This window comes from Python bivittatus, unplaced genomic scaffold (assembly GCF_059951505.1).
Source record: "Python bivittatus isolate LINGU-HERP-01145 unplaced genomic scaffold, Pbiv_v1 ctg000970_np1212, whole genome shotgun sequence".
Taxonomy (NCBI): domain Eukaryota; kingdom Metazoa; phylum Chordata; class Lepidosauria; order Squamata; family Pythonidae; genus Python; species Python bivittatus.
The window spans coordinates 4611189-4635153 of NW_028277121.1; the positions used below are offsets into that span (position 1 = coordinate 4611189).

General features: G+C 50.8%; 3 protein-coding genes across 6 annotated transcripts; 2 read left to right on the forward strand and 1 right to left on the reverse strand.

Moving 5' to 3' along the window:
• Window positions 1-59: 59 nt before the first annotated feature.
• On the reverse strand, window positions 60-16361 carry WFS1 (wolframin ER transmembrane glycoprotein). 4 transcript variants are annotated; one of them, XM_088131103.1, is made up of 8 exons: window positions 16223-16361; window positions 9672-9820; window positions 9144-9226; window positions 7467-7611; window positions 6331-6501; window positions 5037-5120; window positions 3415-3557; window positions 60-2579 (listed from the first exon to the last, which is right to left on the reverse strand). In XM_088131103.1, the coding sequence occupies exons 2-8, from the start codon at window positions 9676-9678 to the stop codon at window positions 768-770; spliced, it is 2445 nt and encodes an 814-aa protein (XP_087987229.1). In that variant the 5' UTR covers window positions 9679-9820; window positions 16223-16361; the 3' UTR covers window positions 60-767. The 4 variants fall into 4 exon arrangements, with proteins under 4 accessions (XP_087987229.1, XP_087987231.1, XP_087987230.1 ...); XM_088131105.1 differs by lacking the exon at window positions 9672-9820 and having other exon boundaries at window positions 16223-16333; XM_088131104.1 differs by lacking the exons at window positions 9672-9820; window positions 16223-16361 and adding an exon at window positions 15322-16030.
• LOC148213663 (uncharacterized) lies at window positions 15834-17442 on the forward strand. The gene has a single exon (XM_088131160.1). The coding sequence runs from the start codon at window positions 15834-15836 to the stop codon at window positions 17094-17096; it is 1263 nt and encodes a 420-aa protein (XP_087987286.1). The 3' UTR covers window positions 17097-17442.
• Window positions 17443-21548: 4106 nt separating this feature from the next.
• On the forward strand, window positions 21549-23372 carry LOC148213664 (uncharacterized). Its single transcript, XM_088131193.1, has one exon. It carries the CDS (start codon window positions 23166-23168, stop codon window positions 23313-23315), a length of 150 nt encoding a protein of 49 aa, XP_087987319.1. The 5' UTR covers window positions 21549-23165; the 3' UTR covers window positions 23316-23372.
• Window positions 23373-23965: the final 593 nt, after the last annotated feature.

The following is a 23965-nucleotide window of genomic DNA, read 5'->3' on the forward strand; positions in this document are numbered from 1 at the left end:
GGCATGCTACAAAATCTGCATGTAAGGAAGTGGGTTCAAATAAGACAGCAAAACGTGCATTGTATTTTTCAATCCTTTATTTTATGCTTGTAATCGAAGGACAAATTCATAACCAAATGCTCATCACCATTTCCAGAATGAATTTCCAAGTTAACCAATCATGCCATCACTTAAACCATTTCCTTCCTTCCCTCTTTCCCGAGGAAAAAAATTGGTGACTGAACGAAGGCCACTTCCTCAGAAAAGCCGCCCAGCTGAGCCTCTGAATTACCTCAATTCTGTTTATGTCGCAATTGACATCATTTGGCAGATAATGTATTTCTCTGGGGGAGGGAATAAAGGGAGCCCAGCCGCGGTGTGTCCACACTTACATGCTTGTGACACAAGTAGCAAGTTGGAGCATTTGCGTCGTGGCATCATTGCGTGCCATTTCGACACTGCTGTGTATGTCGCAGCTGCACAACTGAGAATTGTGTTGTCGCCTGTGAAATAAAGTTTATGTCAACTATCTAGAATAAATAAAAGTAGAAGGCAGAGTAAAGTGCTTTTAGCATCTCTGGGTGGATAAGTCAGTTCCTTTAGAAAATCCTGCTTATGCTTTTAATATGCAATTAGGTGTTTTTCTAAATATAGAGACATCTGTGCAATGCAGAAATGATTAGGACCGCATTACGCACCGTGCTAAACTCCACTAATATTCACGTTAAACCTAATCGGATTGTGACAGCCAGATGTGATTGTGTCAGAGCAGGTGTCATAACTGAAGCTTAATATGCAACTGACAGAAATGGGGAGAATAAAAAATTGAAGGCGAACCTGACAGCTTTCTGAGCTGTACTCCTCCAGTCATGCTCTACTTTCACGTGCCTCCCTGCCGGGGAGAGTTTTGACAGGCAGTTCAAGCATGAGAGCGCTTTCAGCTCAAAGACAGGCCACTTGCTCCCGAGACGGCCTTCCAGGATCGTGCTGAACTCCACCACGCTGCCCTGCCGCAGGTGCAGCAGCAGCTGCTTGAACTCGTGGCTCGCCTTCAGCACGATGTCTTTGGTTATGTCCTCCTCCTCTACAGCCCTGTTCCCGTTTCCGCCACTGAAAGGCATGCCCACCGTTATTTCAAATTTATACCGGTCGAACCTCTTTATGTGACAGTCGTGTTTGGTCAAATACTTCAGGCGGCAGAGCTCCTCCTCCTCCAGGGTCATGTTTTTGGGGTCGCATGCTGGATAGGTTTCTCCATACACACATCTCAGCCAGTCCCCCAGAAAAAAGGGAAGCATGTTTATTGCAGATTCTGCACTGTTATCGATGCTGGTCACTCTGACGTACTTGAATCTCCCCGTCCACGTCACCCGGTGCCCTTCCAGATGACTGCACAGAATCTGAGTCCGCGCCATGTTGGTTTCCCTCCAGGCCCGGGGCCCACAGAGAAACCCATACTGGTTCCACGTCAGCGTCGAGTTATACACCTTCATCCCCTCTGAGCGATACACATAAAACCAGCAGAACAACACAATCGCAGACAGCCATACCAGAATAAGCTTAACAATGGAACTCTTGGTCAGAGATTTCACCATTTCAACGGCAGAGACCCTGGCCCTTGTGCACAAGTGGAAAAGCAAAGGAATGACACACAGGACGAGAGTCACCACAATCTTTATCAGCTCTAACGTTATGAACCATCTTAGGAAGTGGAAAAAACACATCAGCGCAATGCCCAATATTAAGACAGGAAGGGCAAACAGGAATAAAAAGTAACCCACTGAAGCACGAAGTAGGCCAAGGCCGGTCGATTCCTGTAAAATCACAATGGAGAGCTCACACCACATGAAACAGACCAAGTAGGGGATCAAGTAGCAATAGACGCCTTTAAACTTCCGCAGCCGTGCCATGCGATAGAAAAGGTAGAACAAGTACAGGAACAAAAGGCAAGGGAGGCTCAGGTTCAGCACCAAGAGGTTGCCGAGCGGAATGCTGTAGAAGGTCTTACCCAGGATCTTCACGGGGCCCCAGTGGTCAGGGGCCCCCTGCAGGAGAGAGAGGGCCCCCGCAGCCACCTCAGTCAGCAGGGCCCTTCGCGTGTAGGGCTCTGCGCTGGTGCCCAAGCTCAGGTAGCTTGTCACCATGAAGAAAACAGAAACGGTCGCCAGCTCTGAGCAGGGCATCCATTCCTTGCTTGCTACCGGGAAGGAGAAGAGGACGAAGAGCACCGAGAGCAGGAAGTGAAAGTAGGGCTCCAGGTGATTCCAGCCAAAATTCCCCTCCGCCTCCTCGACATCAAGGTCCGGCTCAAAACGAAGGAGCAGGTCCGTGAGGGTGCGGAAGTTTTCCCAAGCTTTGCTGTCTTGGAAGACTTTCAGGGTGCAAATCACCATGGAAATGAAGGAAAGGTAGAAAATCACTAACGGGATGAAAAATGCAAAGAATTCGATGGTAAGGTTGCTGAGGATGAAGAAGAAGATGAGGGCGTTGATCTGGTGGGTTGGCACTATTGTGGACAGCCAGTGCATCCCAGCTTTCGATGCCACCTCTATCAGGTGCTCCTTGATTTCCATGATGGCATGAAGGGGGTACTTGATGATCTGGAAAGAGAGGCCATGCGGGTCATTCCAGAGCCAGACGGGCGAGAAAGTGAAGGGGCGGCCGCAAGAGGACCCTTTTGGAAAAGGCTGGCGGGCTGACTAGGAGCGGAAACAAGCCAAGCTCCTAATCGACCCCCGTCAGCGCCCCTGCGTCGTCCCCTCAGATCCAGAAGGCGAGAGAGCTGGACGTGAAACGGGCTGATGGCAAATCCCTCTGCAGGGTGGAAACGGGCCCAGCCACAGCCCTCTACTGCAGCGGCAGCAGGGACCCGCAGAAGGCCGGGAAAGGCCCAGCTGGGAAGAGCTGCAAGGGGGCTGTGTCCCAGCCCTTCCGCTCCAGAGCTGCTCCCAACCTGCTGCACAGCGAAGGTGGGGGAGCGTGTCTGAACTGTTAACCAGATCTCTCATGGCTCCCCAGGACCATAGGACCACACCTAACCACGATCCTGAGGCCAATGGGCTGAATTTCAGCAAAGCAACTTGTTCTCTTTTTTCCCCATAAATGAGGATGGGGATGGGGTGGGAAGTCTTGAGAAGGCCAACCGCGTGCTTTTGCCCTTGCACCCTCAGGCTGGAGCTCTAACCCCTGAGGCCGGGCACCTGTGCAGCCCAGGACTCGACACTGAGGTCCTCCAGAGGCCCTCCAACGAAGGGGGCCTTCTCCCCCACCCCCACCCAGTCCTCGACTCCGCTCTTCCAACGCTCTCCCTGCTAGGAAAACTTCCCTCCTTCGTGCGCGGCGGTCTGGGAACCGTTTCAGCGTTTGGTGTGATGCCCTCCGCCCTCCCCGAGCAAACAGGGGCACGTTCTGCGCCGGAGCCCTCGAGGCCTCCACCTTTTGCCGGAGCGGGAGCTCCTCAGGACTCTTTCCCGTCAGTTCGTCATCGTCGTCCTGCACGACCAAGCTTGGCGGGATGATGCCCTTGGCGTACTTCTTAGTTATTTCAACAAAATCATCCAAGGCAATGGAATTCTTGGCTGAAAGCATTAAACACAAAACGCGTTAGCAAATGGATAAGCCGGTCTTCGTCCGCAGCAGAAAGAGGCAGGAATGGTTCATTGTGGGAAAGGCGCCTAAGCTGGTAAGAATGCAAGACTGGGTGTTTCTGGCATGTCAGGCTTCTTAAATGTTTTTGTTATAAAAATTGAGTCTTGTGAACGGATGTCACGGTCTTCCTCGGAAAAAGTTAGTCCACCTTGTTCAGAGTGGCCCAAAGGCTGCTTTTCGTCATGCCAGTCCAGGCCTGCTTGGCACAACGCTGGATTAAAGTGCTAACACTGAGAGGGGTGGGGAAATATTTCTTTCATTTATTAAACATATTTGTGTGCTGTCACAATTAAAAATGACTCGTGGCGGCTGACGTATTTGCTAAGGCCGTGGGTTTCCCACCCAGAGTGGCACGAAGTAGCGGGGATTCCCCTGCCTGGTTTGCCCAGCAGGCAGCCGCGCCACGCAGGGAGGCTAATCTGCTGAGCTCGTCCCAGCCAGGCCTAAGGCATCACCCAGCGCCTCTCCCCTTGCTTCTGAAGAGTCACCGGGACTCCATTTGGCTCTGATTTCTACAGAAATAAAATGCACACAATTATCTCCCAAATGATCAAGGCAACCATCACCTGAGGGGGAGCCCATCTCTTAGCCTTTTTCTGCAAAACAAAGAAAAAGGAGGTGCTGAAAAAAACCAGCCACAGGATTATTGCATGAGCTTCCTTGGATCACCCTCCATTTCACTATTTCTGCAATGTTTACAATACACACAAACTGTAATGCAATGTGAGAATGACCCTGGAAGACCGGGGGTGGGGGGGAGAGATGCTGCCTGGGGAACGGTCAGATAAGAGAGGGCATCGCCCGCAGCTGCATGATGGATGGAGCAAGAGGCTCAGAAGGGACCCTCCCTAGCCTCTCAGGCTATAAAGGAGACAGCGGGAGAGTTGTACTTTCAGACTTGCAAGCTTCTGTTAATGTAGCTTTACAATAAAGTAAAATTAGCTCATCTGGTCATGTTTCCTGTCTGGTCTACCTGGGAAGGCTGACATCAGTCTTGCAAGTCTGAAAGTACAAATCTCTTGCTGTCTCTTTTTACCGCCTGATCCATTAGGGTGGGTCCTTTCTAAGTTTCTTTCTCTGCCCATTACTTGGTTGGGGGCTCCTCCCCCTTTTATCTGATTGTTCCCTAGGCAGCATCTCCCCCACCATCTTCCAAGGTCATTCTCACATTCCATTACACAAACCCACACATACCACACTGCTATCTCTTTAGGAGCAGTGCTTCATCCGTGGTTCACTCTTCTCCCACCCCAATTTCAGAGTTACATTTTTCTCTCTTTATTCCATGAGTCTCTTTGGCCTTGTCCCCAGAGAGGCAGTGGTTACAACTGAAGTTGGCTTCTCCTGAGGAAAACACGGGCAACCATGTCCAAAGAGGGGAGTGGCCCCGTGCAGTCAGCCCTCCTTACCTTCGCTGCTGACGAGTCTCTCCAGCATCCTCCTCTGCTTCTGGACAGTCTTTGGAAGCGGCCCAGGGCACTGGTCCCCCTTGCCTGTTCTCGGAAATGCACATTTGTACGAAAGTTTTAATGGGAAGCAGGACACAAAGGGTTAAAACTAATAAGGAGCACCCTCAGGAAGCCACAAACCTAAGAAAGCCCCCAAACCATGGGAGGCTCAGCAATTCTCCTTCCACATGGTCAGGAACCCTGCTAATTTGCAGGCTACGCAGTCGTCTAAGCCAGTGTTTCTCAGCCTCAGCAACTTTTTGGACGGGTGGACTTCAACCCCCAGGATTCCACAGCCAGCATGCATGGAGTTGAAGTCCGCTCGTCTTCAAGGTGCTGAGGCTGAGATCTACCCCGGTGTTGCCCTGAGATCTGGCCGGGCAGAGCTGGGTCAGGTCTGGCTCCTGATCTCACCCAGCCAGGTCCCAGAGGAAAGCCCTCTTACTTTAAGCTGACCCACGGTGGGGGAGAGGCAGAGTGACTACACCGCAGATTACGTTAGGCAACTACATTCAGAAATCCATGAAGCTGTGAAATTAGCTGAAAATGACTTGCAGACAGACAGCTGGCCTGGTCATTTCTGCCGCCACAAATGCTGGAGTAGCAGGAAGCGCTTAGAAGAATAGGAATTGCCTTGATACAAATTAAGCTGAGATTATGACTTCTACACACTCTTTGTGAAGTGCTTCTTCACAGCTTAGCCATTCTGGCTTTTGAAAGCATGTGTGGAAAGGGGAGCAGTTCAGCACTCTCTCCCGACACAAGATGATGCGCTTCACCCAGCCAGAAGGGAGCTGAACTTCCCAAGGCACGATCACAAGAAAGCCACATAACCAAAGACGCAGACCAAGGTTGTCACAGCTGGTCCTCCACACATCAGTTGTGTCCACTGCCTTTCAGGAACCCTGACAGCAGAGATCTGTGTGGATCTCTCTCACTGGGAATCTCCACCTGATTGCCCACCTTGGGGGGGCGACTCTGTGCTAGCTGCTCTTCCATCTCAGGGTAGAGGCAAGAGTGGGACAGTTGTAATGCTGCTACAGTGGTGGTAACTCTCGTGACTGTGGCTGAAGAGGTCCCTGGCAGAGATGTCACCTCCATTTTTAAAGAAGACAACTGTGACTTTCAAGAGATTTTCCTTAATCCAGTCAAGATTAATTATGGCCCTCTACTGAAGAGTTAATTAGGCAAACTTATCTTTTCAGATGGCTGTTCAAGTTTAGTACATCTTTAACATGCAATAAAAGATACAAACCTTCACTGTCCACTTCACCAACATTTTCTAACAGTTCTGAAACTGCCAATTCCTTTTTCTTCTTTGGATTTAATTTCCAGTAGATGACTAAAGCAGCTTTTCTCACAGCTCTTTCCAAATCAGTCTCAGACAATAATCTCTTCACCTCTTGCATATTTTCTGAAGTGATGCCTCAAGAGGGGAAAAAACACAAACGTTAGCTTTGACCCTCCCAATTGCAAAACCTCAACTACAGTTCAGAGCAAGATGGATGTTCTACGTTAGGAATTCCTTCAAGAATTACAGAAGTCATCTCTTGTTATTGCTCAGAAGATTTCAACATTTCCTCCTGAATTAGATTTCCACCGTGACTCATAACAAGAGGGGATTAAGACATTTTTGCCCATTACTGACATCAAGGAGCATTTTATTCCACCTCTTTTACAGTGAAAACTTCACACATAGCTGCCAATTTCTCCCTAGACAAGATGGAAAGAAATGAATGCAAGAGAAAGCAAAACCAACACACCCCTTATTAGAGTCAGGGAACTTTCCTCCTGCTCAAAATGGTTGCGCCACTTGCATTTTAAAAAAACCACTGGTGTTTTTCTGGAAATGAAGGAGCCTCTTATGCTCAGCAGCCTCTTCCACAGCTTTGCCTTCATTCACCATTTCTCCAGCAGGCACACGAGCCATTGCGGGTAGACTGTGCCTGAAGGGTGTGTGTGGATGAGGGGTTCGCTGCGGCTGAGGTGGGCCCGGTGCTGCCCTGGCAGCTTTCTGCTCAAGATCAGGAGGGGCCCGTCAGCCCCTTTTCCAACAGGCCAGTTTTGTTGAAAGGCAGAAGTTCTTGTGGGCTGCAGCTCCCTTCCTCAGATGCACCGAGGGGTCAGACTGACACAGGGCTACCAACAGAAGGGAATATGTGTAGCTCAGGGTTCAGCTGACGTAGGGTTTAAAAGAGGGGGGAAGGGGGGCTGGGCGCAGGAATCGGATTCAAGCGTGCCAGATGGACGGCAGTCCTGCTCTGCTGGAGGGCTTCTCTGGGCCTCACAGTTTCTGATGCTCACCTGGAGCCCACCTTTCTGTTACTTAAGTTCATCACTCTGCATCCTGCCTTAAATCCTGCTGGAAGTACTGAGGAAAGCATACTTTACCTTTTCTTTCTGCCAAACAACTCCGCAGCATTTTGAGGGCTTCCCTTTGCCCCTGCTTGGCAGCCAGGACCAGCCACTCAACAGCACTGCAACTGTTCAGCTCCTCATCGTGCTCTTCCGCCAGCTTCAAGTAGTGCTTCCCCACCTACACACAGAAAGAGGAGGAGGTTCTCCTACGCTTGGCCAGCCGGCAACTTATCTCCTGCACCCACAGAAGACTGCACCTGCTGACAGCCAAGCACCTCTTTTATTACAGTACTAACGTACATCTAACAGCCCATCACTTGCACACTCCAAAATTTGTGTAGCAGGAGATGTTAATTTCCCTTTCACCTCAGTGAGATTTGGGCCACTTTTTAAAAAGCCAGCCAGGCTCACACCCACACCTGTTTTAACAGCCTATGTAGGAAGCCCAGAAGTGAGCTGACAGGCCTTCGTCAGCAGGGGGGAGAAACGGCAGCGGGAGGGGCAAGGGGGAGACAGAAGTTGCCTCTCCAGCTCCTGATCTTCCAGAGGGCAGCAAGAAGGGCTGAAGGGAAGGGGGTCCATCTTTTTTGGCTTTCAAGGGTGGAAGCAGAAGGGAAAGGGTCATCCTGAGCGCCTTTCCAGTCCAGAGGGCTACCTGCAACCCTCTTTAGAAAAGGCATTTAGGTTGAAAGAAGCCAGTGGAGTAACTCTCTCAATTTTGGGAGATTATGAATGTATGTCAAAGAAGATTATTGCTATGCCTTGCTAGCATGCTTAAACTTTGGATCTTGTAATTTGAATTTCATCTGCCTTTCATTTTTGTTTTTGAACAAGACTATAAATTTCAGCTGCACAGACATTTATGGAAACATTGCAAGAGAACATGATCCCCACCTTGCAGGAGATACCAATGGGCAAGTTAATTTTTATTAAAAACAGGTTTATGGGACACATCTTTCCACGTTTGTACGACACATTCAAGCCTCTTTTTTTTTTGCTGCGTCAAAGCAAAATCCTTGCCAGAGAGCACAATTCCTTGGCAGGAGCATCGGGCACAAGGGAAGCAGCCCTCCAAATAACAAATGTTTGCAGTAAAAAGGAAAGTTCGAGAAACATATTTGTTCAACGCATAGCCCACCTTTCCTCCGGGAGCTCAGTGTGGCCACATGTGGGGGGGGGGGCGGAGGGTTCCTTCCTTTTATCCCCAGCAGCCACCCTGTGAGCCGAGTGAGAACGAATGACCCAAAGCCACCCACCCTTCTACGGCAGGGGATGGGCTTGGAGTTGGGCTTGCCCGGCTCAACCCTTGTCTGCCAGCTGGCACAGCAGAAGCTTAAGCGGAACATCCTTATTTCCGTGGGGAATTTCTGGCCTCCAGCTGTTCCTGAGCCACCAGCTGCAGCACCCTCGGCTCACATGGCCAAGGAAGGGAGGCCTGGAGATGACATCCAGCAATGCCCAGGAAGCTCCAGCGTGGCACGGCACAGCACAACGATCAGTTAGAATAAGACCTCTTATAGTTTCAGAAGTAAGCAACGATACGTTGGAAAACTGACATGACATTTGAGACCCCTTGTTTGCTTAGCTGTAGTTTACTATTTTTATTTCACTCTTGTATTCCTTTTATATGTCTTCTATCTCTTCTTGTCTATATTCCTTCTCTAAAGTGTACAATTAAAAAAGATAGAGTAATAAAGCATGCACAATAACCTCTGTCTGTGATTTGGGTTCTCCAGCTTTTGCTCTCGCCAACAGTTCTTCAAAAACTGCGCCTGGTTCATCCATCGTGATTTCTACGAAAGTCAGTCAAAAGAGATTCAAGCTTTACTAAGAGTTTGGAGATCACCAACTGCAAGGACAGAAGATTTCCACAATCCGGTGGGTCCTAAGGAGGGCCGCAGCCAAGGCAGAGGGCTAGAGGAGGGCTCCTCTGTGACCTGAGCCAGCTTCCCCGGCACAGCTGTCGGCCTGCTCAGAGGAGCCCGGTGTGCGGGCGTTTGGGCAGAGCTTAGGAGCTTGTGGAGTTGTCATCACAAGATCTCCTTGCTGCCACTCTCCTTGGAAAGCGTGAATGGTCGTGTGTATAGTGAGATGGGCGGCATATTTAAATTTGAAAAATAAAGTAAAATATAGAATATAAAAAGAGACTTGGGGAAACATTTTCCTTGGACAGGATTTGCCAGTAAGGCAGCTTTTACACACATGAAAACTGGACTTGATTATGACCCTAGGACATACCCAACATGCTTTTCTAGAAAAGTGCAGCCATTTGTCAGGCCCAGAGAGGCTGTTGGTCTTGAAGACTCAGCACGTTACTTCCAACAGCAGTGGCAGGGGAGCGAGGGCATCTCCTACTCGGGAGCATCCCAAAGACATCTTGCTGGCCACTGTGAGAAACCAAATCATGGACTAAGATGGGCTGATCCATGACCTTGTAGGGTGCCATGTTTCAGCATGCTCCTTCAACCAATAGCAGAGCCATCGAGCAACATGGTCCTTCAGCCCATGCTTAACCGGCTAGTCATCAAACAATGTTCTTCTACTGCTTTGCTGAAATTAAGCTACATTAAGCATTCCTATGGTCTACTAAAGGAGTTACTTAAGCAGGCTAGTGACAATTTTAGAGGTACACCTTGAAGCTTTTCCAAATAAAAAGGGAAGGAGGGAAAAGTTATAGCCCTTTCTAAACAAATAAAGATCACAATTTCTTCCAATTGTAGACCTATTTCTTTGATAAATGTGGATGCTAAGATTTTAACAGTTACTTTGGCTGAAATTTACAGCTTGTCATTCCAACTATTGCAAACCCAGGACAGGCTCAATTTATATGCAGCCATCAAAATTCTGGTGTTACTGATTTTTTAATAAATGTTTTGGAACCTGAGAAAATTTTGCAGTTTCTAGGAAATGTCTGAAGCTGCTACTAATGTGTTATGGGTTTCCTCCATGTTTACTGCCTAGATTGGCTTATTTTATTTATCTCCCTAAATTACATATTATTCCGAATAGTTTAGCACTACATTGGTCAATATATCCTGTAATAATTCTTTCTCCTTTTCTCTTTAATTTGGCTTGATAACTTTTCTTGTGTTATTAGGAATTCTGAACATATTAAGGGGATCAAAGGAGAGGAAGGCAGAATCTAAATTTCTGCTACGTGTAGATGTTCCACAGATTAGCCAGGAACTCCCAACCCAAATATTTCATGAATATGAGAGTCTGGTTAGTCTAAAGCAAAGTAGGCATGATCTCTTTGTGTCTCAGTAAGAATTTATTGAACATATTTGTCAACCTGCCTCGGTCATGGAAGTGGTTGTTTTCACACACTATGGTTTTAGATTGTGCTCTTTCATTTTTCTCAGCATAAGGCTTCCTAGGCAACTTTCTCAAATAGGAAATGTAAACTTATTCTTGATTTTGATACAAGATGGTTCAGGAAGTTTAAATTGCAATTATACATTGGGAAAGGTGGCATATGTACGCCGCCCAGAACCGCTTGGAAAAGTGAGATGGGTGGCTAATAAATTGTATAAATAATAAATAATAATAATACACAGCTGGAATAGTGGATGGGACTCAAGCTGAACTGGAGGCCCTGGATAGGAAGACCAGAACAATAATGACAATGAATCATGCCCTTCACCCATGCAGCAATGTTGACAGACCAAGGAGCAAAGGTGGCCGTGGAATGTTGCAAGTACACCAGACAGCTGAAGAAGAAAAAAGGGCATTGGAAGAATATCTGAAGGACAGTGAAGAAGATGCACCGAAGCTAGTACATCATGAAGGCTTACTGAATACCAAAGAGACCAAACTGGCCTATAAGACAGACCAAATGAATAGAAAGAGACATGGCAAGGCAAAGTATTACATGGCCAGTACACAAAAAAAACTAGCAGGCAAAGGAGATGACAACAAGACTTGGCAATGGCTAAGAGCAGGAAAGTTGAAGAAAGAGATAGAGGGGCTAATTCTGGCTGCGCAAGACCAAGCCTTAAGAACAAATGCATATAAAGCCAGAATCGAGAAGGCAGCAACAGACAGCAAATGCCGCCTCTGCAAAAATGCTGAAGAAACAGTGGACCACCTAGTCAGCTGCCGCAAGAAGATCACACAGACTGACTACAAATGGCATGACAAAGTAGCAGCAACGGTTCACTGGAATACCTGCAAGAAATACCATCTGCCTGCAAGCAAGAACTGGCAGGACCACAAAGCAGACAGTCATAGAAAATGAAGATGCTAAAGCGCTCTGGGACTTCAGAGCTTGTTAGAATTCAAACAGACAAGCACCTGTGGACACTGCAATGGAGACAGCAGAATAGAAGAGAAAGAACTGGTGAAAAATCACCAAATACAAAGGCCTGCAAATAGAAGTAGAACAACTATGGCAAAAGAAGGCAAAGATAGTACCTGTAGTAAGAGGCGCCTTGGGTGCAATCCCAAAACATCTGGAGCACCACTTGAAGACCATTGGCATTGACAGAGTCACCGTCAATTACAAAAGGCGGCTTTACTTGGAACAGCTTATATCCTGCGACAATACCGTTAACACCATCAAACATCTGCCTATCCCATGTCCTTGGGGAGGACTGTTTTTTTTTTTTTTAATCTGCGCTCAGTCGTTACCGACTCTGCAGTGACTGCTTGGACGAGTCCTTGCAGTTTTCAAGGCAATTGTTTCAGAAATGGTTTGCCAGAGCCTCCTTCCTAGGGCAGAGCCCAGCTGGCGAGCGCAGGAGGCGGGGTTTCCGTTACTTCGCGCCCTTTTTGGGTGCGCACGGTTTTTCACGCTTACCGGCAACTGCTCCTGACTCCTTTTTGCAAGGTGCTGGCAGCATTTTTCCTCCCACCGGAGTGAGAGTACCCATTTATCTACTCACATGAGTTTTCAAACTGTTGGGTTTACAGGAACTGGGGAGGAAACAGGAGCTCACCCTGCTAACGCAAAGGCTGGACTCGAACCGCTGAAGCGTCGACCATTTCTGGCCGGCAACTTTCAGCGTCATTAAACCACTGCGCCACCGCGTCCCCTAGGAGGAGTCCCCTAGGACTCAGTAGGTGGATAAAAATGCCAAATCCAGTCTAAACATCTGGCTGACCGTGCAATCAACAATAATAATATAATTTTCCAGAGTTTTAGATTTATCTCTGGGACTTTACTTTAGCTTTGGTTGTTTGTTGGAGTAACTTCTTTGGAATTCGCTCAAAAATTATATCACCCCACTGAAATTCTGGCAGCTACCGTTTTCTTTGCCTCTTTGTTGGGGGGAAAAAACTACCTAATTCAAATACTGAGAGATCACAGATATCAGGAATTCACTGCTACAAGTCAGATGTAAATTTGTCATTCTGATGTTTTATAATAATTATTTCAACCATCCCCTATCGATGAAAGATCCACAGTTCTAAATATTTTGATGGATTCCAAATGCTGGAGGCATAACCAAGCAGACCCTTTAACTAGCAATGACAGATCTTAAGGAGCATTGGTTTGATCCCTCCTCAAGAAGCCATCTCTGGATCCTACCATACAGGACAATTTTCATTCAGTATTGAACCTCCTTTTTTAGGGAAGGTTGTGAAGAAGGTGATTGTGCAATAACCTCAGCGGGCCCTGGATGAAGCGGATTATCTGGACCTTTTCAGCTGGGATTCAGGGCTGGGCATGGGACAGAGAAGGCATCAGTCGCAATTTTAGATGAACTCTGGCGGGAGCAGGACAGGGGCAGCGCATCTGTCCTTGCTCTTCTTGACCTCTCAGCGGCCTTCAGTAGCATCAACCACAGTATCCTTCTGGATTGGTTCAGTGGGCTGGGAGTGGGCGGCACAGTACTGTGCTGGTTCACTTCTTTTCCGTAGGACCGGTACCAGTCGGTACTAATTGGGAATGAGAAGTTCCGTCCTCAACCCTTGTTATGTGGGGTTTGGCACTCTCTTCACTCCTATTGAACACCTACACGAAGCCACTGGATGAGATCATCCGTCGTCACGAGATGAGGTATCGTCAGTATGCTGATCGTACTGAGTTACATCTCTCTGTCCCTGGTGAACTAAGCAATGCGGCTGACATCTTGTCCTGGTGCCTGGACGCTGTAGGGGTTTAGATGGGGAACAACTGGCTTTAGTTGAACTCTGGCAAGGCTGAGTGGCTCTGGGTTTCTGGGCCTCCTGGTTCTGGGAATTTATCATCTTTGGTACTGGATGGGATGGCACTGTCCCAGGCAGGCCCGGTGCACAATCTGGGAGTCCTCCTGGACTTGCGACTCCTGCTCAAAGAGCAAGTGGCAGTTGTGGCTAGGAGGGCCTTTGCAGAGTTTTGTGTTGTGTGCTAGTTGCGCCCCTTCCTGGACTACAAGGGTCTCTTCACAGTGAGTGCGCCCTGGTCACCTCCAGAATGGAGGGCACACATTACACCTCTGTTCCGCAAGCTGCAATCGTTGCCAGCCCACTGCTGGGTGCAACTCAAGGTGCTGGCTTTGACCTTTAAAGCCCTACATGGCACGGGACCAGGTCACTTGAGGGACCGCCTCCTCCCGATCACATCTACCCACCCCGCCAGGTCAGGCAGGAGGGGTGTGGTGCAAGTCCCGTCTCCAAAGGAGCTCCATCTGGCAGGGCGCAGGCAGCGCGCCTTTTCTGTGGCCCCCATCCTCTGGAGCATCGTTCCCCCTGAGGCGGGGTGAGCCTTCCGGAAGGCTCTTAAAACATGTGTTTTCATCAGCCTTGGGGTTCTGATGGGGAGCCTGCAAGGTGGCTGTATGAGGTCAAGTGACAGTTGTCCTCCAGTGCTCCTGAGTTTTTATGTTCATTTTATTTATGTCTGTTTTCAGATTGTTGTTTTTAACAATTATGTTTGTACGCTACCCAGAGTCATGTTTTTGCGAGATGGGCAGCTATATAAATATGCTAAATAAATAAATAACATGTCTTCAATTAACAAACTTGTAGATTTTTCCCAAAGGCTCTCCAGCAGCCTTTCTTGTGTCGGGCACGTGAAACAGACAGAGTTCATGGGATTGTTGGGGCAGCACTAACAAGGCGCACTGCCTTGGACTCCTAGAGTGTCTCCTTCTTAGTTCTTGGAAGGACACAACTAAGTCTTAATTATTCAAAGCCTCACACATTGTGGCGAAATTAGAAAGGTGTCAGCTGGGGACACATGTTGTATGGCGATAACGGCATGCTCACTGTTGACTCAATGATTTGCAGCGAACGTTAGATTTTATGATGCACCAAGAACGATGAATAAGCTGTGTGGTGCAAAAAGGAATGGCAGTAAGATAGGGTTTTTTTCCTTTTTCCCCCTCTTCTTAATTTGTATTTTTAGTTTGCATTTTTAAATTTTTTTAAACATTTCTTCTTTAAGATTAAAGACTGTTTGGTTAAAAAAAATAACAATAAAGATTTAAAAACTGCACTGGTTGGATACATTTTGGAAGAATGACTCTGAGAGAGACTGAGAAATTTAGACGTTCCGAATACGGAATATGCTTTCTAGGAAAAGAGTTATGAGGCCGATGAAAAACAACAGATGAAATGACTTAGATACCAGCATTGGCCTTCAACGCAAAGTACAACTATTTAGGTGAGCGACCGGGAAACAAGTGGAAGGGGACGGGAGGGGAGGAAGCACCGCCAGAAGCCTTCGGGCGTTTCTCTACTCCTGCTTTACCAGCAGCGGGGTTCAGGCTGTCGGCCTCGGCCGCCGTTCTCCCCGCGACCTTCCCAGCTGCGTGCAGAGGGCCTTGCGGGGGCGGCGGCGGCGAGACCGCTCCTGCCGCAGGCCAGGCAGCGCCACCCCACCCCTCGCCTGCAGGCACTCAGGGCCCGGCGCTCGCCCGGAAGCCGGCGATGCTCAGCGGGGAGGCCCGTCACGGCCGCCTACCCGGAGTCCGGCTAACCGTCCCGCGATGGTTCCCCGCCGCGCGCGGGCCCAGAGGCGCTTCCCGAGCAAGGCTGAGCCGACGGCGCCGGACGGACTCCCCGGAGCGTCCCCGCAGGCTCGCTCTACGCGCGCGAATCTCGGCCGCCGGTCCTTTTAAGGCGCGCGCCCTGCCGGCCCCCCGCCCCGCGTTCTGGCGCGCGTGTGGCCCGGAAGAGGTCGCTCGCGGGCGCCCGCAGCCGCTCAGCGGCTTTCCTCCGCCGGGGCCTGCCCGTTGCCGCCCGGGTCCGAGGGCCCATCTGCCAGCGCGGGCTGCTCGATCCCCGTTTGCTTTGACGCCACGTTAAGTATTTAAGCGTCCGTCACTGAGGGGGACCCTCGGTCCCCTGGAAACGCCGGGACCGGCCACTGCAGCGTTGACCGCTTGTCCCAGATGAACCTCAGTGTCGTGAGGCCAACCGACCGCGATTAAGCGGTCAAGACGTCGGCCATTCAGGCACCAGCCAAGCTCCGAAATGGCGGAGGGACAGGAGGGGCTGGGCGGCCTTCCCGAAAGCGGGGGGCGGGGGGAACCAAAGCCCGCGGCTTCGCCCCCAATCCCGGCCAAGCGACACCCGGGGACCTGCCCCCGGCCCGCCCGCGCCCTTCCGGAGGGGGAAGCGTCGCCCCCGCGCGCGCGTCCGAGAAGACCCTTCCCCTCCGCGCCGCCCTTCGGCCCCGCACCGGGGACCGCCGGCACGACCCGCGGCCGGCCCCGCCGCCCCGGAGCTCGAGGCGAGGGCGCGCGGGGTCCAAGAGCGCCGCCGGCCCCTCCGGCCGCCTCCGCCCACGCCCACCTGCCCGCCGGCCGGGAGCTCGAGGGGCCGCGGGGGGGCGCGGCCGCCGCCCCCCCGCCGAGACTCACCGCAGCGGCGCCCGCCGAGGCTCCCGACGCGCGCGGCCTCGCCCCTCTCCGCCCGCCCTGCGCCGGCGCGGGAGGAGGCCCCGGGGAGGAGCCGCCGCCGCCGCCGCCTCGCCTCCCCCCCCGGCTGGGGGGCCCTGGCGGCGGCGCGGCCGCGGGACGAGGCGCGGGAGGGTCGGCGGGGGCGCGCCGAGCGAAGCGCCTCCGGGCTGCTCGGCCGGGAACGGCCAGCCTCTGGCCCCCGCTCGGCTGGCCCGCAAGGCCCCCGCCGCTGAGGGGCGCCCCGGGCGAGCCCCCGGCCTCGAGAGCTCGCCCGCGGAAGGGGAGAGGCGCGCGCCCTCGGGGCTCGCCTGGGGCTCCGGTCGGCGCCGCCTTCCCTCAGGCGCCCGGGGGAGCGGAGCCCGCCGCCGCGGCCGGCCTCCGCGGTGGGGCGCCCGCCGCTTCTCCGATCTCGCGCTCGGGAGAGGCTCCGCCGGCTTGCTCAAGAGGCTCGTGCGCCCCCGCCCCCCCCCCGCGGGCGGCCAGCGACAGGGACGAGGCCAGGGGCGGGCGCCTGGCCCATCGTCCGCGGCCGTCCGTCGAGGCGACCCCCGGGCTCCGACCTGGCTGCCCAGCCAGCGCCCGGGGCAGCGCCAGCGCTTTGCGGCTCTCCGGAAGGCAGGTCGGGGGCTGCCAGGGAAAAGGGGCGCTTCCTGGGTCCCCCCGGGCGGCAGGGTGCAAGGGAAGGGGTCTGGAGCGGGCCCGCGCTGGCCGCGGGAGAGGCGCCCCTGCAGACACCCGGCCCCGCGCCACGCGGGGCTTTGCAGGCGATAAGCAACACCTTGAACCGCGCTCAGGGAGAGCCGGGAGCCCGCGCGCTCACGCCGCGGTGGTGTGACAGGGACAAGACCACGGGCATCCAGCAGCGCCTGTTCTGCCGCCGTCGGGACTAGTTGCAGCTTCCAGGTGGCCTGCAAGGACAGCCCCACGCAGCGCGCATTGCAGTAGTCCAACTGGGAAATGACCAAGGCGTGATGGACCCTGAGTGAGGCCTGCCTCTCCAGGAATGGACACAATGGGCAGGCAAAGCCTCCCCCCCACTCCCGCCATAGCTACCACCGGCTCGCTCTGGGGGCCAGAAACCCAAAGCCAGGGTTGAGCCAGGGCCAGTTCCTCCCCTCCAGACCATCAGCCTCCGAGTGCTGGGTCAGCGCTGAAAGAGCATCACCTCCTTGTGATACCACATCCTGTGCCATCAGGTGACTTCGCTCAGTGGTTTCATGTAGACGTTAAAAAGGAGCAGCGAGAGACCCAAACCCTGAAGCAACCCGCACTGTAGTGGCCTAGGGCTACACTGGTCCCCCCCCCCCCTGCTTGTACCGGCCATAGAGAAAGGAGAACCACAGCAAAGCAGCGCCTTCCACTTCCAGTCCCCACAGCTGGTGTAGAAGGGTGGTATCAGAATCCACCAAGAGATCCAGGAGGGCCAGGACAGTTGCACCACCTCTATCCTGACTCCTGGATGGGTCATCATCCACAAGTGCAACCAATGCCTTCTCTCTACTATAATTCAGCTTAAACCCAGACTGAAAAGGGTCCAGATAATCCATTTCATCCAGGGCCCTCTGTAAGTGAGTACAAACCGTCTTCTCAACAACTGGAAGAAAGTTATCCAAGATGATTGGGCCCAAGGATAGCCTCTTGAGAAGGCGGCACACCACCACCTTCTTCAAGGCAAGTGGCACAGGTGGTCTTCACTTAACAGAAGACAGCACTGAACAAGTGGTACTTATGACTGGTCCTCGAAGCTCCATCCGTTGCAGCACCCCATGTTCACATGTACACGATCCAGGCACTCAGCAACAGGCCTGGATTTCTGACCATTGCAGCATCCAGCAGTCACATGATCACAATTTGTGACCTTCCCCGCCAGCTTCCCACAAACAAAGTCAAGGGGGAAGCTGGCAGGAAGTCAGAAGTCAAGATCACATGAGGTCCTTGCTTAACAACCTATGGTGATTCACTTAACGATGATAACTGGGGACTGCTGGAATTGCCATCACAAAGTGGTGAGGTCACATGACATCACACTTTACGACCGCATCACTTAGCGAAGGAAATTCCAGTCCCAGTTACTGTTGTTAAGTGAGGAAATGCCTCACAAAGAGGCATTAACCACTGCCTGGACCCATCCACATGCCATCTCCAGGGAGGCCTTACCCAACCAGGAGGGGCATAGGTCCAGTACACAGGTAGCCAAGCTCACAGCAGCATGGATGCTGTCCGCTCCCTCAGGAACAAGTGACTCACTCCTCCCAAATAACCAAACTCAGATGTGTCTCAGCCACTTCCAAAGGACCTGCCCTCTTGGTGTTCAACTCCTTATTTCAGGTTTGACTCTCTCTCTATAAACTTCCACTCATTGGTTCTTATCCTACCCTTGGACACTGGAGAGAATAAACCCACACCCTCTTCCCTGGATAGTCCTTCAAGTATTGGAAGGCTGCTACCATGTCTCTCCTTAGCCTTCTCTTCTTCAGGATAAAAGCACCCTGTCCTAACCATTCTTCATAGGATTTAGCCTCCAAGCTCTTCAGCATCTTCGTTGCTCTTCTCTGCACTCTTTCAGTTCCCCAGGATCTTGTATTGTGATGACCAGAAATGGACATATTATTCCAGTGCAGTCTAACCAGTGCAGCATGGAGTAGAACTATAACTTCCTGTGATCTTGACACTATACCTTGGTTGATGCAGCCCAAGTTTGGCTCATGCTTAATCTGTGGTCTACCTAGACACCCAGATCCTTCTTGCAGGAGCTCCTGCTGAGCCAGATATCACCTAGCTCATACTTGTGCATCAGCTTTTTCTGACCTAAGTGCAGAACCCAATGCTGAAGTCTATCAAGATCCTCTTGAAATTTGAGCCCGTCTTCTGATGTGCTCACAGTCCCCCCACCCAGCTTTAATGCTAGTGTGGAATCAAAACGCAGGGCTGAAATGCAAAATAATCAAGGCTTCACTGCAGTGTTTATTAGACAGTGCGCACTGGAGGGGACCCACCAAGGGTTAGTGGGAGACACTCCCTTACAGGCAAAATGGATACCCTGATCTTTATACACTTCTACAAGAAGGGGAAGGGAAAAAGAATGCGTACACATACATATTTGTATGATGATGCGGGCATACCTAAATAAGCAATAGATGTCAAGTTACATTCTGCCCCTCTTCTAACTACTATCTTCAAGGAACACAATAGTGTCACAGAGAAGAAGCAACAAATCAGTTCAAGGTGCCAAATGCCGGGAAGAAGGCGTCCTCCTTCAAGACAGATGCCTTGGTATACAGGGATGTCTGTGAGAAGGCTTTTTACAACCAGCCGAGTTCCCACCAGCTTCAAGGGTGCTGCACGTTCCTTTATATTTCAATTTCATTAAGGTGATCCCGTTCATCTGAGGCCTCTAAAAACTTGCTTCCCTCACCCAAAGTGGTATTTTCCTCACACCAGCTCTCCCAGTGCTTCCCCTTCTCCCCTCTCCCCGACAGGCCTCTGATCCCATGGAACTTGGGGTGGGAGAATTGGTGACTAAGCGGCTGCTCCCTGTCCCCCAGCGTGCGCATGTGTCCCTTGCTATTCCTCCAGGCCCTGGCACCCTGGGGACCTGGCCGGTTGGCCAGAGAAAGGGACGGCAGGCCCCTCCCAGCAGGGCCCAATCCAGGACGCAAGAGTTTCTGTGAAAGAATTAGGGGTAATCTTGGAAACTGCAATAGGAACTTCCAGCCCAGTTCATTAAGGCAGAGTCTCTTCCTCCCCAGCTTCTGCAGCCCAGACCCAGCTCCATTCTTCCGCTAAGCCACTCACCAACTCGGCCACCTGCTGATGGTTTCTGCCGCCTGTTTCCCCACCTCCTCACAATCTCTCATGCGGGGGAAGAGCCCTGACCGTCCTGCTGCCAAAAGGTTGGCCGGGACCAGGGGGTAGCTCTCCTGCAGGTACCTCGGTCAGCCCAGCGAAGCAAGACAGGTCCCCACCCCTTAACTTGACCCACCTGCAAAGGGAACAGGGAAGGAAACCTGCAGGCCGACAGGAGCAAGCGGAAGGTAGGCAGCACCCAGCAGCGCCTCCCTGACGCCTTCCTCCTGTGGTTAGCAGGCTGAAGAGGCAGCGCCCCCACCTTCCCTGGCATCCCTGGCATGAAGGCAGCGCCCCCCCTTGCCTGGCATCAAGGGTGCTGCTGTGGGGCTTTAGCTTGCAGCAGTGCAGTGGGGCGGTTGGTTAGAAGGACAGGGGGAATTTCCTCTCTCTCTTCAGTAGGCAGAGCTCCAGCCTATTCCTCCGTCCATCCACAGAGCCTCAGCTAGGCAGCCACCTCCCCCCACCCCATCCCTGATGTCGGAAGACCTGCTTTTGCCAGGACAGTCTTTTTTAAAAAAACGTCCTTATTATGCATTTTGTAAAAAAGGGGGGAGAGGAAAAAAGATGAGAAAAAATTAAAATTATGAAGTGAATAAATAGGGAATTAATAAGCATCATAGAATTAAGTTAAAATTTCATTAATTGGTTTGAAGTAATCATATATCATTTTGAAAACTACAGGTTGTAAAAATCCAAGCAATATATAAATATCAACAGCATTAGAACAATATAAAGTGTTCGTGGTACGGGTGTTGGACTAGGATCGGAGGGATGGTTGCAGCCCCCTTTCAGCCATGGAAGCTCCCCAGGGGACTTCGGGCGTGGGGCAGTGGTGAAGGTGCTGGACTAGGAGTGGGGCGAGCCAGGGTCTAGCACCCTCAGCCACAGAAGCTCTGTGGGGGAGTCTGAGCCAGTCCCTCCCCCTCAGCCCTAAAAGCCCCCTGGCCAGGCTCCCCCTCTTTTGTCGGCCCACCCAGTGCTTCAGAACACCATCTCCAGGGCCCAAACTCTGACTCTGTCAATGCCTTGGGACACCCCTGCCAGGCTTCCCACAAGAGCCCATAAGTCAGCCCCACCCTGTGGCTTCATCCTTCTATCATGACCCTTCACTCATTTCAAGTCCGATATATGTCCTTTTTCCATTTCAGCATTTTGGAAAGCTCCCTGCATATCCACCCTGGACCTCTCCTTCTAGTAGGAATCTTTTGCAATCGCACCTTCAGTTTCACAGGATTTTCCATCCTTCCCCAACACTTTTCTTCAGGACTTCCAGCCATGTATTTGAGCTACCTTGTGTGTGACTTTGTCAGAATCTGCTCTTTTGAAATCTAGCACATCTGACTTTTCTCTGTTCCTCTCCCTTTGACTGCAAGTGCCTTCACCTTTTTCAGCCAGTTCCTCCCTGTTGGAAGAGGTTAAGTCTAGATAGCAGACACACACACACACACACACACTGTTTTTCTACTCTCTGACAAATGAGGTTGACAGCAAGAGAATTTGAGAGTCTCTGACTCTTGGAGAATCCAAGCAGATGTGGTTCAGCAGATGTGAGGATAATTGAAACCTCCCCTTATCTGTAGGACATGCCTCTTTGAAAGTTGAATGTTTGACACAAGGCCTCATCTATATCTTCTGCCTTTCCAGGTGGACCATGATAAACTCCAACAATAATGCAACTTTTATCTCTCACCACTTTTATTCTTAGCCAAACACTCTCAACAGGACTTCCATGTTCCAATGCCTGAATTGCTGTGCATAAATATGATCTTTTTTGGGGTGTGTGGTGGATCTCCCTGCATGCTTTCTGTGAGTCTATTCCAAAGTGTAGCCTTCCAGGGTTGTGTTCCATTCATGTGTATCATCACACCACATTTCAACGATGACCATGATGTCACTTGTTAAAATTTCAAGTCCTCCCTGTTTGTTTCCTCTCCGCATTTGGGTAGCAGCACCTGAGATTGCAAGGGATGCTCCTAATGACTGTGGAAATTCCCTGCCAATTTCGAAGCCCCCCCCTGCCCCACACTCATGCTTCTCCTTGGTCTCCTGTGTGTTTTCCCCAGCCCTCGGAGGGGTATTCAGGTCTTGGCTTTTGTCACCTTGCTGTTTTTTCTCTTGCTTATTTGCCTCCTGATGAGACTGACGAGGCGTCTGCAGAACAACTCCTTCCTAGTCTTCGGGAGACAGAGCCGACCTCTTTCCAGAAGGTCTTCATGCAGGCAGCACAGTCCGTGGCCAGGGAACCCAAGCCCTTCTCAGCAGCACCACCTCCATAGCCAGTTGTTCACTTCCAAGGTCCTGTTCTCTCTTCAGCTGACCATCAAGTGGGAGGATTGACGAAAAGACTACACGCGCCACCAGCTCCTTCAGTTTCCTGCCCAGGCCCTCGTGGTCGCGGAGATTCATTCAGCTGGAAGTCAACAACCTCCTCCATGTCATATCCACGATTCAAAGAATCCCTTCAACTTCTGCGCTCTCCTTCACATTTTGCCACCCTTTTTGCCCCCTCTTGGACACGACTTTGGGATTCTGAGACGTACTGTTACCCTTTCTAGTGCTTTATTTGTGGCAGATTGTGGTTCACACTTCACAAACCAAACCATGGATTCATGTCAGAGGAGAAATTAGGTGGGGCTATGACTGTTTCCTCTGCAAAGCACTGGGTAACTGTTGCTATGTTATCGTTCATTAGGCCGTCTGTAAATCGCCATGGGACGCTCAAAAGCAGTGTTCTGTTCCTCGTTAGCTCTGCAGGAGAGGCACAGAAGCCGGGCCCTGTGGGCGTGAAGGAGCTGCAAATAAGCATCATGTTTTTCTTATGTGACATCCTAAGAATTACCGTACATGATTTTATGTACTTCAGTTTAAGGACAATACTTTACGGAACTTTAAACATTATGAAGTTTGATTTAAATTGGCATAAACCATTCACAACACATTTAACTTTACAGTAAACTAATGGAATTACATGGATCTGAAGACCTCACGGGGTTAGTTGTCTGGAAGAAATTGTAGTGATTATAAACAGGGCGTGATCAGCATCTGCACCATTAAGATGGAATTCCTGTTTCTTGCCTTGTATTTTTCTTTCTTCGTCTGTCTGTGTGCGCTGGTGTGCCTTTATTTTTCTGGCTGCCAAGAAATGACTTACAAACATGAAGGTAAGCCGCTTAGTTACTTGCTGTTCCTGTTCTCTCAGTGCTAGCTGAAGATTTTCCCTGGTTATTCCTCTTCGGCTTGTTAAGGAGAAGCAGTGAGTGGTTTTGTGTCCTTCAGGTCTTAGTGATTTAACAACATATTAGTTAAGTCAAAGAATACTGTATGCCTTAATAATCAGTGTCATATAACCATGAGATGCATCCTCAAACCGTATTGAACTTGAGATTTTTTTCCACCAATTGTTTTATCTGGTAATTTTTAATCACAAGGTTCGGGGAATTAGCTATTTAAAGCAAAGCACCAGAGTACTGTGCTGTAATAAACCAATTTTTAAAGTTCCAGGAGTCACTTTTATGTTAAAGAGAAATGACATTGTTTCAGCAACTGTTCTGAAGCTGGATTACCTCTCTATGCCAACTTCACTGTGTGCCATTGATGTGAGGATGAACCATTTTAAAATTAAGTGAGTTTACACTCCCCTCATTATTTCAACCACTTTCTTCTTTATATCATTATGATTTGGGTGGCTGTGTCTTGCTGCCTTGCCTGTTGTCCAGTAGAGCAGGGACTTTCCTCTGATTCTGGCCCAGCGAGAGGACCGTGCGTGTCCTGCCTACTGCAGTCAACAACAGCCCCCATCGGTTCCTTGTGTTCTTAATGTGGAAGGTTCCTGTTCTTCCCCAGGACAGAGAGGCA